Genomic DNA, 13,039 nt, shown 5'->3' with positions numbered 1-13,039 from the left:
ATACCCTTTTTTTGTACTCTGAAAACAAGAAGATGATGTACTGATCTCAGCAGGAAAAAGTCCAGTAACCCTTTTGGGATTTTAAAGCTAAAAGGAGAAATTGTATTAACAAGAATTAAAAAAAACTTAAGCACACAAGATTACAGTTAAAGTTAGCCTTACAACATATTCCCCCTAAAAGACCCCCTACTTGGTCAAACCTACAAGTTCCAGGCTTCCAGGCAACACTCCCTTATAGATGTTTAACTGCAATAATCCAGTAATATTAACCAAGGCAAACTGCTGTAGCTTTAATAAAGGCATCCATGAACTCTAACTCGCTTCCACTCTGTGGTGGAAATCCAACACTTCAAAACAAAACTGCTTTTTGCAGCCAAGACTTTTCTGGCTTGACTGGATAGCTGATTCAAACTCCATTTTGAAGTGGTTTCAAAAGTACCAGCCTACCATGCTGGGACAGGAGGAATTGTAGCCCACACACAGGCTTACAATAATGCCAAGTTAGACTCAATGACAGGAAATAAATAGAGACAGATTTGCCTGGCACTGCTCTGGGCTACATCAGTTGGTTTCATCTTCAGAATCATTCCTTGGCTGTCACTCCAGAAATCGTGTCCAGCGCAGAGAGACACCAGAAATTGGATTGGCGGACCGTGGTCGGATGTTGGAGGGAAGATGTTGGGCAGCACCAGACCCTCACTCCACACATTCCTATTCTCTCTTAATAATCAGCAAGCTTTGGTGGGGAGAAGAGTTTCAGAAAACCTTGGCCAGTTTGGTCAGAGGTTGAAAAATTAACCTCTAGCTGAGTTTTAATTTAAACAATTGTAACGCGGGCCAGCCTGAAACCACAACAGCAGTTCATGCTTTTCCACTGAGCCATACTGTTATAAAATTTTCCAGTGAGTGATGAGATCTCAGTAAAGAGCAATGTTTCTCACATCTCCTATGTAATAGATGTGTTGTCAGTGCTATTTTGTCTCAGTAAACTGTTGGCACTGGAGCAGGGCTCCAGTCTGCTCTCCCTGTCCCTGAACAAAATTAAACCAACAGACTGACATATCGATGTTCAAGTGGGCATCTATTCAGCCTCCCTTTCCTACCTGCAGACACACTCTCTCCCTCTCTATGTATAATCTGTCCTTGGTTTTTGGCTTTTCTCGCCTCGCATCACAATATTTACCATCTTTACCATCATTCAGAGAAGAGGTAAGTTTGGATTTCAACAAGGTAATTTTTCATACAGGCATATTTTTACATGAAGAAGCACTGATCAATTTGTGTATTTTCTTGGCTTCGGCCTTCGGGTCCTCGGGATGGGGGGGTGATCTCGCGGGGGGTGCCTCTGAAAATGAAGTGGAGCACGGGACCCCACTAATTGTAAATCCACCACTGGGGTAGTCATTCCCACTCACCTCTGAATTCAGCTTTTGCTCTATGATTGTAGCAAGGCTGTAATGAGGCCTGGGACTGAGTATCCTAGTAGAACTCAAGCTGAATATCGGTGAGCATGTTAGTGTTACGTAAGTCCTGTTTGATAGCACAGTTGCTAATCTTACCATCATTTTGTTGATGAGTTGAGAATAGGCTAATAAGACAACAATTGGCAGTGTAAGATTTGTCGTTTTACTGAACAAGACATACCTGGGTAACTTTCCACCTTTGTTAGGTAATAGTCCCGTGTTGTAGCTGTGCAGGAATAGCCTTTCTAGAGGTGCAGCTAGTTCTGAAGCAGAGATCTTCAGCACTGTAGCTGGGATATATCATGTTTCCTTGCAGAAACTTATGCAGAATGAATTTCCATTGAGCTCTGGCTGACAGTAATGAGAAAAGTCCTGCCTGTTAGTTAAGAAGTTGTATATATGTAAATCATACATTAAAGCATGAACATATAATGATGTGATCTGTCATGGTTAATAAGTGCAGCTCTCTCATGGGCTCTATGCAGGTAGCAGTGGTTGGGAGTATTGCATGGCTGAGTGATACAAAATAATACTGACATAAAGCAATTAAATTTTAAAGAGGCAGGAGGAGCAAATTTCATGAAAAGCGAGATTAAAAAGTAAAGCAGGCCAAATGAATGAGAAGCCAATAGGCGATACAATTTAAGACACAAAGCTAGTGAGAAGGGAAAGGTACATGTGCAATCACACTGGAGGAACCATGGTGAATAAGAAGTTGTTAGCCCTGGTACTCATATGTAGGGACACGGTGGCCTAGTGGTAATGACACTGGACAAGTAATCCAGAGGCCCAAGCTAATGCTTTGAGGGCACGCTTCCAAATCCCATCATGGCAGATGGCGGAATTTAAATTCAATTAATAAAGTCCGGAATTAAAAGTTCACCTCAGTAATGGTGACCGTGAAACTACCATTGACTTTTGTAAAAACCATATAGTTCATTAATGTCCTTTTGGGGAGGAAATCTGCTATCCTTACCTGGTCTGGTCTATGTGACTCTGGATCCACAGCAATGTGGTTGACTCTGAAATGGCCTAGCAAGCCATTCAGTTCAACAAATGCTGGCCTTAATTCCCAACGACACTCACATCCCATGCAAGAATAAATAAAAGAAACCCACCCGTTTGCAAAATTACCACTGAAAAACAGCAATGTGGTACAAACTAAATCATGACCATTCATATTATCTGTATTCGGAAATATTTATTATCTCAGCCATTGAAGGTGGGTAAAACTAATGTTCTCACCCCTCTTTGTTAGCCTGTTTGGCAGGAATTATACAGTAAATGGCAGAACCCTTAAGTGCATCGACGGGCAGAGGGATCTGGGTGTAAAGGTCCACAGGTCACTGAAAGTGGCAACGCAGGTGGATAAGGTAATCAGGAAGGCATATGGCATGCTTGCCTTCATTGGCAGGGGTATTGAGTATAAAAGCTGGGAAGTCATGCTGCAGCTGTATAGAACCTTGGTTAGGCCACACTTGGAATATTGCATGCAATTCTGGTCACCACGTTACCAGAAGGATATGGAGGCATTGGAGAGGGTGCAGAGGAGGTTTACCAGGATGCTGCCTGGTCTGGAGGTTATTAGCTATGAGGAGAGGTTGGAGAAACTCAGATTGTTCTCACTAGAGCAATGGAGATTGAGGGGCGACTTGATAGAAGTTTACAAAATTGAGTGGCATGGACAGAGTGGATAGAAGCTTGTTCCCTAGGGGACATGGATTTAAGGTGAGAGGAAAAAACTATAGAGGAGATTTGTGGGGCAAGTTTTTTACACAGAGGGTAGTGCGTGTCTGGAATTCGCTGCCAGAGGAGGTGGTGGAAGCAGGTACGATAGTGGTGTTTAAGAGGCAGCTTGACAAATACATGAATAGGATGGGAATAGAGGGATACAGACCCCGGAAGTGCAAAATGTTTTAGTCGACGGGCAATATGATCGGCACAGGCTTGGAGGGCCGAAGGGCCTGTTCCTGTGCTGTACTTTTCTTTGCTCTTTTTGTTCTTTGTTTGTAAACAATATATTGCAAAAACTAATGGACAGATTTCAATGAAACTTGGTACACAGATATGGTATGGCCCAAGGAAGAACTGATTAGTTTTTAGCGAAGATGAAAACCTGGATCTGGATCCTGGATTTTTTTTAAAGAAACCGTTAACAATGGGAGATAGGACTAATTTACAATTTTTAAGAATGTTGTGGGCTGTTTTATTACAAGTGCTGTAGATAATTGTGGATTGTCTCAGCTGGTGCGATGGAATTTGTCACAAATGTGACAAAAAATGTGTTTAGAGTTTTCAGAGCAGCTTATTGGATGTGGATTGGCCTGTATCCTCCTCAGTGAGATGGAAACTGTTGATAAAAAGATTTCTTTTATCAGCTGTTTACAGTTACAGAGAATCATCCAGGCAGAGAAATGCCTCTATGAAGAATTGTGTAATTGTAATAATGTTGAGTTAACACAGTGTGATGGAGTTATGCTCTCTACAGAGTGTCCTCTTCGATTGTTCTGTACTTGTGTCACAAAGTAAGAGAAAATATTTCCAAATGAACTCTAGGCTGAAAAAATAGTTTTCATAATGTTAATTTTATTTGGAATTTTGGACATCTTCAGTTTCTAAATTAATATGTATGAATTGTTTTAATGTTTAGAAGCTGCAAAACAAAAAATGCAAATTCCAGAGGTGACTGAGGACCACCCAGATGTAAAGGAAATTGTGAATAAGGCTGTTCAGAGTGCAATGCAGGCTCCTGTGGAACTGCCAATGAATGCTTACATGGATACGTTGATAAAAGCTATTTCAGAGGTAAAACTGCATTTTTGTGATAAACCTGAAAGGTCAGTTTATTTCAGTTAAGCATAAGTGTTACGGACAGGGGAGGGAGGCAAAACTGAACTCCTTTATTTTCTCGCCATCTGTCCATAAGCAGAGTTTTAATTTTTGAAATAGTTTGTAACGTGTTTCCCCAAATCCTCTGTTTGTAAGGTCAATTTTTAAAGTGATTCACAGAAAACTGTCTTCAGGGTTAAATCAAAAGTATAGTTTATTCATACATTCAAACCTGGGGAATGATTGCAACTTCATATACAGATGCAAGCACAGAATAAGAAGATAGCAAAAAGGAATTTTTACAACTACGAATAATTTAAAAGAAGAAGCACCACAGATATGGATATCAGTTCACGTAAATGCTAGAGTCCAGAAAGTCAGAGCCCAGTGAGAGATCCTTCTCAGAGGAGCTTCATTCAGGCGGGTTCAGTTAGCTGAAGCAAGATTTGTAGAATTCCTTTAAAGTTGATGGTTGCGCAGCGAGATGATGTTAGTACACAGAGACTTGGTCTGCTCGGCAGGCGATGGCAGGAATATTCCAGAAAAACAGGCTCTGAAGAGGCTTAGACTTGATGTAGGCTGTTGGTCAGTGTGAATACCTGATTTGATGTTTGCAGGCTGGAGTTTAAACAGTAGACTGAGTTGTGAGTTTAGAAATGTAATATTAAAACTTTCTAAAGGCCAGAAGCTTAAGTCATGTGATGTTGCCCATTAATGAGCCTTTTGCAGGCTAACAAGCAGTTTCTATGCCTGTGGTCAAAACCCATTTTTCACCTTAGGAGATAGATGGTGGCTTTTCATGCCTCTGCAGGTATAAAGAGTTTCAATGGCTCTCCCTTTGTTATAGGACCAGGCTGAGGAGGCAGGTCACCTTCTAGTTCTTGTTTTCATTCATTATGATGTGCCCTCACAATGAGAGATGTGAGTTTCTACAAGGATGAGTGTTGAGCTTTTGTCCTGTAACAGCTGTTGGAAACTTCCAGCAACTGTCGCCAACTTGTGAATCATGTGACCTGTAGCAGCCATCTTTTGGTTCAGTAAGGCCCACTTTTTAAATACGCAAAAAGATAAGGTTTGATTTAAACAATTTAAGGGGAGGCGGTGGCATGGTGATATTATCACTGGACTAGTATTCCAGAGACCCAGGGTAATGCTCAGGGGACCCGGGTTTGAATCCCAATAAGGCAGATGGTGAAATTTGAATTCAATAAAAGTCTGGAATGAAAAGCTTGATAATGACCACAAAACTATTGCTGATTGTCGTAAAAATGTCCTTTAGGGAAGCAAATGTGCCACCCTTACCTGGTCTGGCCTACATGTGACTCTGGGCCCACAGCAATGTGGTTGACTCTTAAATGCCCTCTGAACAAGGGTAGTTAGGGATGGGCAATAAATGCTGGCCTAGCCAGTGACGCCCATGTCTCATGAATGAATGTTTTAAAAAATTATGATCTCTTTCATGTCTTAGGGACATGACACAGCATTTTGGAAAAACTGAATTGTGTCATAGTGCAAGGAAAAGTTTCAAAGGCTGTGAAATTCAATAACTCACAAAAACAGACATTGGGATCTTGATGTGCAAATAACTCACAATCATTGCTTCTAATATAGACAGTTGCAAACTTCATGCTCCCTTTTAAATTTAAATGATAGTAGTCTACAGCCAGTGATAAATGTGCGTTGAGTGTTTGCACAATTGAGCAGAGGTTGCAAGACATGAAGGGTCAGCATGAATTCAATGTAACTATGTAATGACAGCCTGTAGCTCCTAAAGGACAGGTGCATTTTGGCTGGACCATGTGCTGTAAATTATTCTAAAAGTGATTTTTGACCTGGGAAAGAGACAAGCATGGCAGAAAGTGGGCTCCAAGATTTTTCAACACTGCATTGGAGACCTTGGTTCAGGACATGGAGAGCAGGAGCAGTGCAATTTTTCCTCATCAGACAAGCTGTGTTGGCCAATGCCAGGTTGTAGCCCTGAGGACCTGGATGCAGAGCTGAGAGAAGATCAGTGACCTAATACAAGTGGCCATGCTAGCCTCATACATTGCTCAATGCCCCCATCATTCACCTACCAAATACCTTGGACAATTATAATTCATACCTTCACATTCATATCATTCATTGCTGAATAGTATAAATGCTGGAAGTCTGACACAGATAGGACCCTAATTTGCATATTAAGAAGATATATTATTGTCTGCTAACTTTACCAACTTTTTTGCAGTCCCATTTGTACAGCTTTGTGGACTCAACCACCGTCACCAAGTTACATTCCAGGCTTAAGCATTTGCGTAAATTTTATGCTTAAATAAGTTGATATAAAATGATGTGCTCGAGTTACACAGTATCATAATCTGATGGGAGTATTCTGATTTTTGACAGTACTCCTGCATCTACCAGCAACGTTGGAAAATTTAATGCACTACTTTCTTCAATAAAACCTAAATTGCCTTTAACAGCTGAACAAAAATTAATTCATAGCATGTCGATGTACTGATTCTTTAGGATGTTTCATTCACTGCTATTAAAAATTCTTTAAACCTCAAAAATGGCACAGAAGTGAAGTATTTTTTAAGCAATATGTACGGCCAAAAGAAATGATTGACTAAAAGAAAAATCCATTCCCTATAAACAATATCTTAATTTTCCTTTCCAACATGATGACAGTTATTCCAGTTCACACAAACTATTTCTTTGTTTTCTGTTCATAACAGAGAAAGGGAATTGTTAATGTATTAAATAAATTCATTATTTGCCTGAAATAAAAGCTGTGAGAACTCAGAGGGTGAAATTGGTCTATGGCAGCGGAAACTGGCACATAGCGAATCAGATTTAGAATTTTTAATGTCAGTTTTTATTTTCCATTGACACGGAAAATATTGGCAAGATTTTTAATTTCAAACCAAGTAGAAGTGACAATGAGGTTTGGAAACAGTCTCCAAAAATCATTTAAATTATTGCTCTGTGAATTTAAGAGGAAAGAAAATCAGAGGGGGTGAAAAATCAACTGCTGGTTCACTGCGAGCCAATTTCATGCTGCTGGTATAGACCAATTTCACCTTCTCAGGCTCCAGTTTCTTTCAAAGTCTTCTGAAAGAAATAAAGAAAGTCTCAAACCATTCCTCTATGAGGGGACAAAACAGTAACTGCTGAAGAGTAGAACAGTCACACACAGTGTGGGAGTACATTATAAACAATTGAAAAGTTGGAAATAAAAACAGAAAATCCTGGAAAACCTTTGAGTCAGGCAGCATCTGTAGAGAGAGAGAAACAGAGTTAATATCTCAAACCGATTGATTACATTTCATCAGAAGTAGGAAAAGTTGGAATTGCAATAGGTTTTAAGCAAATGAAAGGGGAAAGGTGGGAACAAGAAGAAAAGGGAAGGTCAAAGCATGAGAGATCAAATGAAAAAAGGTTAGTAGCACAAGGCCAAATGGAGTGGTAATGGGTCAAATAAAGAAACAAAAAATGTGTCGAGAGGTGGTGTAATCGGCAAAATGATGGACAAAAGTAAGGGGAAAATGAGTTAAAACTAAAACCTGCAAAGATATAGGAAACAAAATTGAGGGAAAGGCCGCAATTTGAAGTTATTAGACGAGGTGTTGAGTCCACAAGGCAGAATAGTGCCTAATCGAAAGATGAGCTAGATTTTATGTTTTTCAGTGGGACGAGGAAGGCGGAAAGGAAATTGAGTAGTCTGCTCGCTCTCACCCCCGTCGTCTCAGCTCAAAATGTTGGATGGACAATTAGTGGCTGTGCAGCAGAAAGGAGTTCAGTTAGAGGAGCAAAGCGGAGCTCTGTGCCCAATCGGGATAGTAGGCTGGGATAACATGCGGCAGTGGGGGTAATGCCGCGAACAGTTTAACAAGGTTAAAGGCCCTCTGCTTTCTGAATGACTCTATTTTTTATTGAGGGCTCAAAAATGAGTAAAAAAAAAACATGCAGATACTGCCACCTCACCAGCAGAATCTGCTCCTACATTCAGCCATAGTCCTGGTGGCAGGCCTATTTTTCTGCCCTGGTGCCACCTTGTCAAAACTGCCATAAAATGCTCCCAAACTTTTTCACGGCAAACACCTGAACAATGGAGCAGGCAACAAAAAATTTCAGATGATTGAGTCGTTAGCAACCTCAATAGCTTGTTAATTAGTAATTTCAAAATGGTGGGTGGTCTGCTAATTTCCGTGCCCGCTTGCCTTCTGTAATTTTGGGGACTGGCATGATGACATTGTATTGCCGAACTGAAATCATCACGCCCTATTTTACATTTGCATTGGCGGTGGGGGTTACTGTTCATTGATCTTATGTTAAGGTTCAGTGGGAATTTGTTGAGAGTGGAACTGTTTGCTGAGCCGATCTCAAATTGAAATTTAGTTTAAATTTTGAGTTTAACTTAGAATTTTAAAAAGCTGTCAAATAAACTGCATGTTAGTTAACAGAAACTGTTTTCCTGTGACAGTTAGCAGTCAATTATGTCTGAATAGAGGTTAATTACAATGAGCAGGAAGTTGAATGGGCACTTATAACTAAGTTGTGGCAGAACTAAGATATGGAAAAGTTATTTGTGTGTCTGGACTGCAGGATATAGGAGTTCGGGGACAGTTTTTTTTAATTTCATGGGATGTGGGCGTCGCTGGCTAGTCCAGCATTTCTATTGCCCATCATTAATTGCCCTTGACAAGGTGGTGCTTAGCCACCTTCTTGAATCACTGCAGTCCATGTAATGTAGGTATACCCACTGTACTGTTGGGTAGAGAGTTCCAGGATTTTGACCCAGTGACAGTGAAGGAATGTCAGTATAGTTCCAAGTCAGGCTGGTGTGTGGCATGGAGGGGAACATTCAGGTGGTGGTGTTCTCATCCACCTTCTGCCCTTGTCCTTCTAGATGGTAGTGGCCATGGGTTTGGGAGGCGGTGTCTAAGGACTCTTTTTGAGTTGCTGCAGTGCATCTTGTAGATTGTACACACTACTGACACTGTGCGTCAGTGGTGGAGGGAGTTGATGTTGAAGGCAGTGGATGGGTTGCCAATCAATCAGGTTGCTTAGTCCTGGTTGGCGTCAAGAGTGTTGTTGGAGCTGCACTCATCCAGGCAAGTGGAGAGTATTCCGTCACACTTCTGACTTGTGCCTTTTAAATGTTGCCTGGCTTTGGGGAGTCAGGAGGTGAGTTATGCGCTGCAGAATTCCCAGCCAGTGACTGGGTCAAGTAGCCACAGTATTTATATGGCAGATCCAGTTCAGCTTCTGGTCTATGGTAACCCCAGGATGTTGCTAGTAGCAGATTCATCAATGGTAATGCCATTGAATGACATGGGAAGATGGTTGGATTCTCAGTTGTTGGAGATGGTCATTGCCTGGCATTTGTGTGGCCCGAATGTTACTTGCCACTTATCAGCCCAAGCCGGAATGTTGCCCAGGTCTTGTTGCATATAGGCATGAACTGCTTCAGTATCTGAGGAGTCGTGAGTGGTGTTGAACATTGTGCAATCATCAGCAAACATCCCTCCTTCTGACCTTATGATGGAGAGGAGGTAATTAACGAAGCAACTGAAGACGGGTGGGCCAAGGACTGTGGAACTGCACCTACCCGTGCCTTGTTTGTCCTGCCAAGTGCATCACCTCACACTTACCCAGATTAAACTGATGCACTGATCAGCCCATCTGACCAGCCCGTCTATAATCCTCCTATAATCACCTCACTCCTTAGGAACTGCACCTACAAAGCACAGATCATGAGTGTGATGAAATGCTGCTCACTTGCCTGGATGAGTACAGCACCCACAACACTCAAGAAGCTTGACACCATCCAGGACAAAGCAGCCAGCTTGATTGGCACCCCTTTGACAAACATTCACTCCCTCCACCACCGAAGCACAGTCACAGCAGTGTGTACCATCTATAAGATGCCCTGCAGGAACTCACCAAGGCTCCTTAGGCAGCACTTTCCCAACCCATGACCACTACCATTGAGAAGAACAAGGGCAGCTGACACATGGGAACACCGCCACCTGGAAGTTCTCCAAGTCACTCACCATCCAGACTTGGAACTATATCATCTTTCCTTCGCTGTCGCTGGGTCAAAATCCTGGAACTCCTTCCCTAACTTCTTCCCATGTACCTACACCACATGGACTGCAGCGGTTCAAGAAGGCAGCTCACCACCATCTTTTAAAGAGCAGTCTTTAAAGAGCAAAAAAATTAAGGTTGCGCAATAAATACTGGCCTAGCTAGTAACGCCCACATCCCATGAATGAATTAAAAAAAAAAACTCCTGCCATGCCATCGTAGGGCTGAGTAGTATAGTCATAGAGGTCTACAGCACAGAAAAAGGTCCTTCGGCCCATCAAGTCTGCGCCAGTCAAACAAGTACCTAACTATTCTAATCCCATTTTCCAGCACTAGGCCCATAGCCTTGTATGTCATGGCATCGCAAGTGCACATCCAAATACCTCTGAAATGTTGAGGATTTCTGCCTCTACCACCCTTTCAGGCAGTGAGTTCCAGATTCCCACCACCTCAGGGTGAAAAAACTCTTCCTCAAATCCCCTCTAAACCTCCTGCCCCTCCCCCTAAATCTGTGCCCCCTAGTTATTAATCCCCCTCCAAGGGGAAAAGTTCCTTCTTGTCTACCCTATCTATGTCCCTCATAATTTTATACACCTTAATCATGTCCCCCCTCAATCTCCTCTGCTCCAGGGAAAATAACTCCAGTCTATCCAATCTCTCCTCATAACTAAAACTCTCCAGCCCAGGCAACATCCTGGTAAATCTCCTCTGCACTCTCTCTAGTGCAATCACATCCTTCCTATAATGCGGATTCCAGAACTGCACGCAATTCTCCAGCTGTGGCCTAACCAGCGTTTTATACAGTTCCAGCATAACCTCCCTGCTCTTATATTCTATGCCTCAGCTAATAAAGGCATGTATCCCATATGCCTTCTTAACCACCTTATCTACCTGTCCTACTACCTTAAGGGACCGGTGCATATGCACACCAAGGTCCCTCTGATTCTCGATACTCCCCAGGGTCCTGCTATTCATTGTGTATTCCTGAGCCTTGTTTGTCCTGCCAAGTGCATCACTTCACACTTACCCAGATTAAACTGATCCACTGATCAGCCCATCTGACCAGCCCGTCTATAATCATCCTGTAATCTAAGGCTATCCTCCTCACTATTTACCACCCCACCAATTTTTGTGTCATCTGCGAACTTACTAATCAACCCTTCTACTTTCAAGTCTAAATCGTTTATGTATACCACAAACAGCAAGGGACCCAACATCGATTCCCGTGGAACCCCACTGGACACCGGCATCCAGTCACAAAAACACCCCTCGACCATCACCCTCTGCTTCCTGCCACTCAGCCAATTCTGGATCAAATTTGCCAAATTGCCTTCGATCCCATGGGCTCTTACCTTCGTTATCAGTCTCCCATGCGGGACCTTATCAAAAGCCTTGCTGAAGTCCAAGTAGACTATGTGAAATGCATTGCCCTCATCTACATATCTGGTCACTTATTCGAAAAGCTCAATCAAATTGGTCAAACATGACCTCCCCTTAACAAACCACGCTGACTGTCCTTGATTAACCCCTGCCTCTCCAAGTGTAGATAATTTCTGTCCCTCAGAATTGCTTCCAATAGCTTCCCCACCACTGAGGTTAGACTGACTGGCCTGTAGTTCCCTGGTTTATCCCTTCCTCCCTTCTTGAATAATGGTACCACATTGGCTGTCCTCCAGACCTCTGGCACCTCTCCTGTGGCCAGAGAGATATTGAAAATTATTGCCAGCGCCCCTGCTATCTCCTCCCTTGTCTCATTCAGCAGCCTGGGATACATTTCATCCAGGCCTGGAGATTTATCTACTTTTATGCCTGCAAGACCACTTAGAACCTCCTCCCTTTCTATGCTAATTTCTTCAATTATATCACAGTCCTTCTGCCTGATTTCCATATCCACGTCGTCCCTCTCACTTGTGAACATCATCACAAAGTATTCATTTAGAACCCTACCTACGTCTTCCGGCTCCACACACTTAATGGTCCTTAATGGGCCCTACTCATTCCCTCTTACTCTTAATGTACTTGTAAAATAACTTTGGATTTTCCTTTATTTTACCTGCCAATGTTTCTTCATGCCCCCTTTTTGCTCTCCTAATTTACTTTTTAAGTTCCCCCCTACACATTCTATACTCCTCTAGGGCTTCTGCTATTTTGAGCCTGTTTTGAGACTCAGATGATTGATCTCCAACAACCACAACCATCTTCCTTTGTGCAAATAATAAGAAGTGAGATGTCCAGAGCGAACACATCAGGAATAAGCACCTTTGTCTCAAATCTCTCTGTCATTGAGCTGAAGTGCGAGTTTGAGACACTCTGACATAAAAGAGGGGAGAATTATCTGGACAGTTTTCTCTAGTCTTATGTCACACCTCGTGGACAGGTGCAGGAACAGAACGGGGCTGCTGTGACCCAGTAGTATGCAGGGTAAGGGACCCTCGGTGAAATAGACAGTGAGGATCCAAAGAAACTAATCCTATTCAACAGCTACAAGGTACTTGCTACCTGTGGGAATAAGAATAAAAAATGTCAGAATGACAGCTAGAATGTTGACCATAGCAGTTTGGAGCACAATACTGTTCAAAGAGGGGAGGAGGGGGAGGAAAAGAAGCCAAATGTTGTAGCTGTAGGGGATTCGATAATTAGCACTTTTTTGTAAGGTTCAACATAGTATTTTCCCC

The 13,039-nt window shown here is 42.3% G+C and overlaps 1 protein-coding gene across 1 annotated transcript in view; it reads left to right on the top strand.

Moving 5' to 3' along the window:
* Positions 1 to 13,039, top strand: part of ak9 (adenylate kinase 9) — a 359,309-nt gene that overhangs the window by 103,519 nt on the left and 242,751 nt on the right. Inside the window, exon 16 of the mRNA XM_078542572.1 lies at positions 4,114 to 4,268. Within this exon, the coding sequence (XP_078398698.1) occupies positions 4,114 to 4,268 (155 nt within the window). The remainder of the gene's footprint in view (positions 1 to 4,113; positions 4,269 to 13,039) is intronic.

This window comes from Cetorhinus maximus, chromosome 5 (assembly GCF_964194155.1).
Source record: "Cetorhinus maximus chromosome 5, sCetMax3.hap1.1, whole genome shotgun sequence".
NCBI classification, from domain to species: domain Eukaryota; kingdom Metazoa; phylum Chordata; class Chondrichthyes; order Lamniformes; family Cetorhinidae; genus Cetorhinus; species Cetorhinus maximus.
The sequence above is the reverse complement of the archived record's forward strand: the minus strand, read 5'-3'. Positions and strand labels throughout refer to the sequence as shown.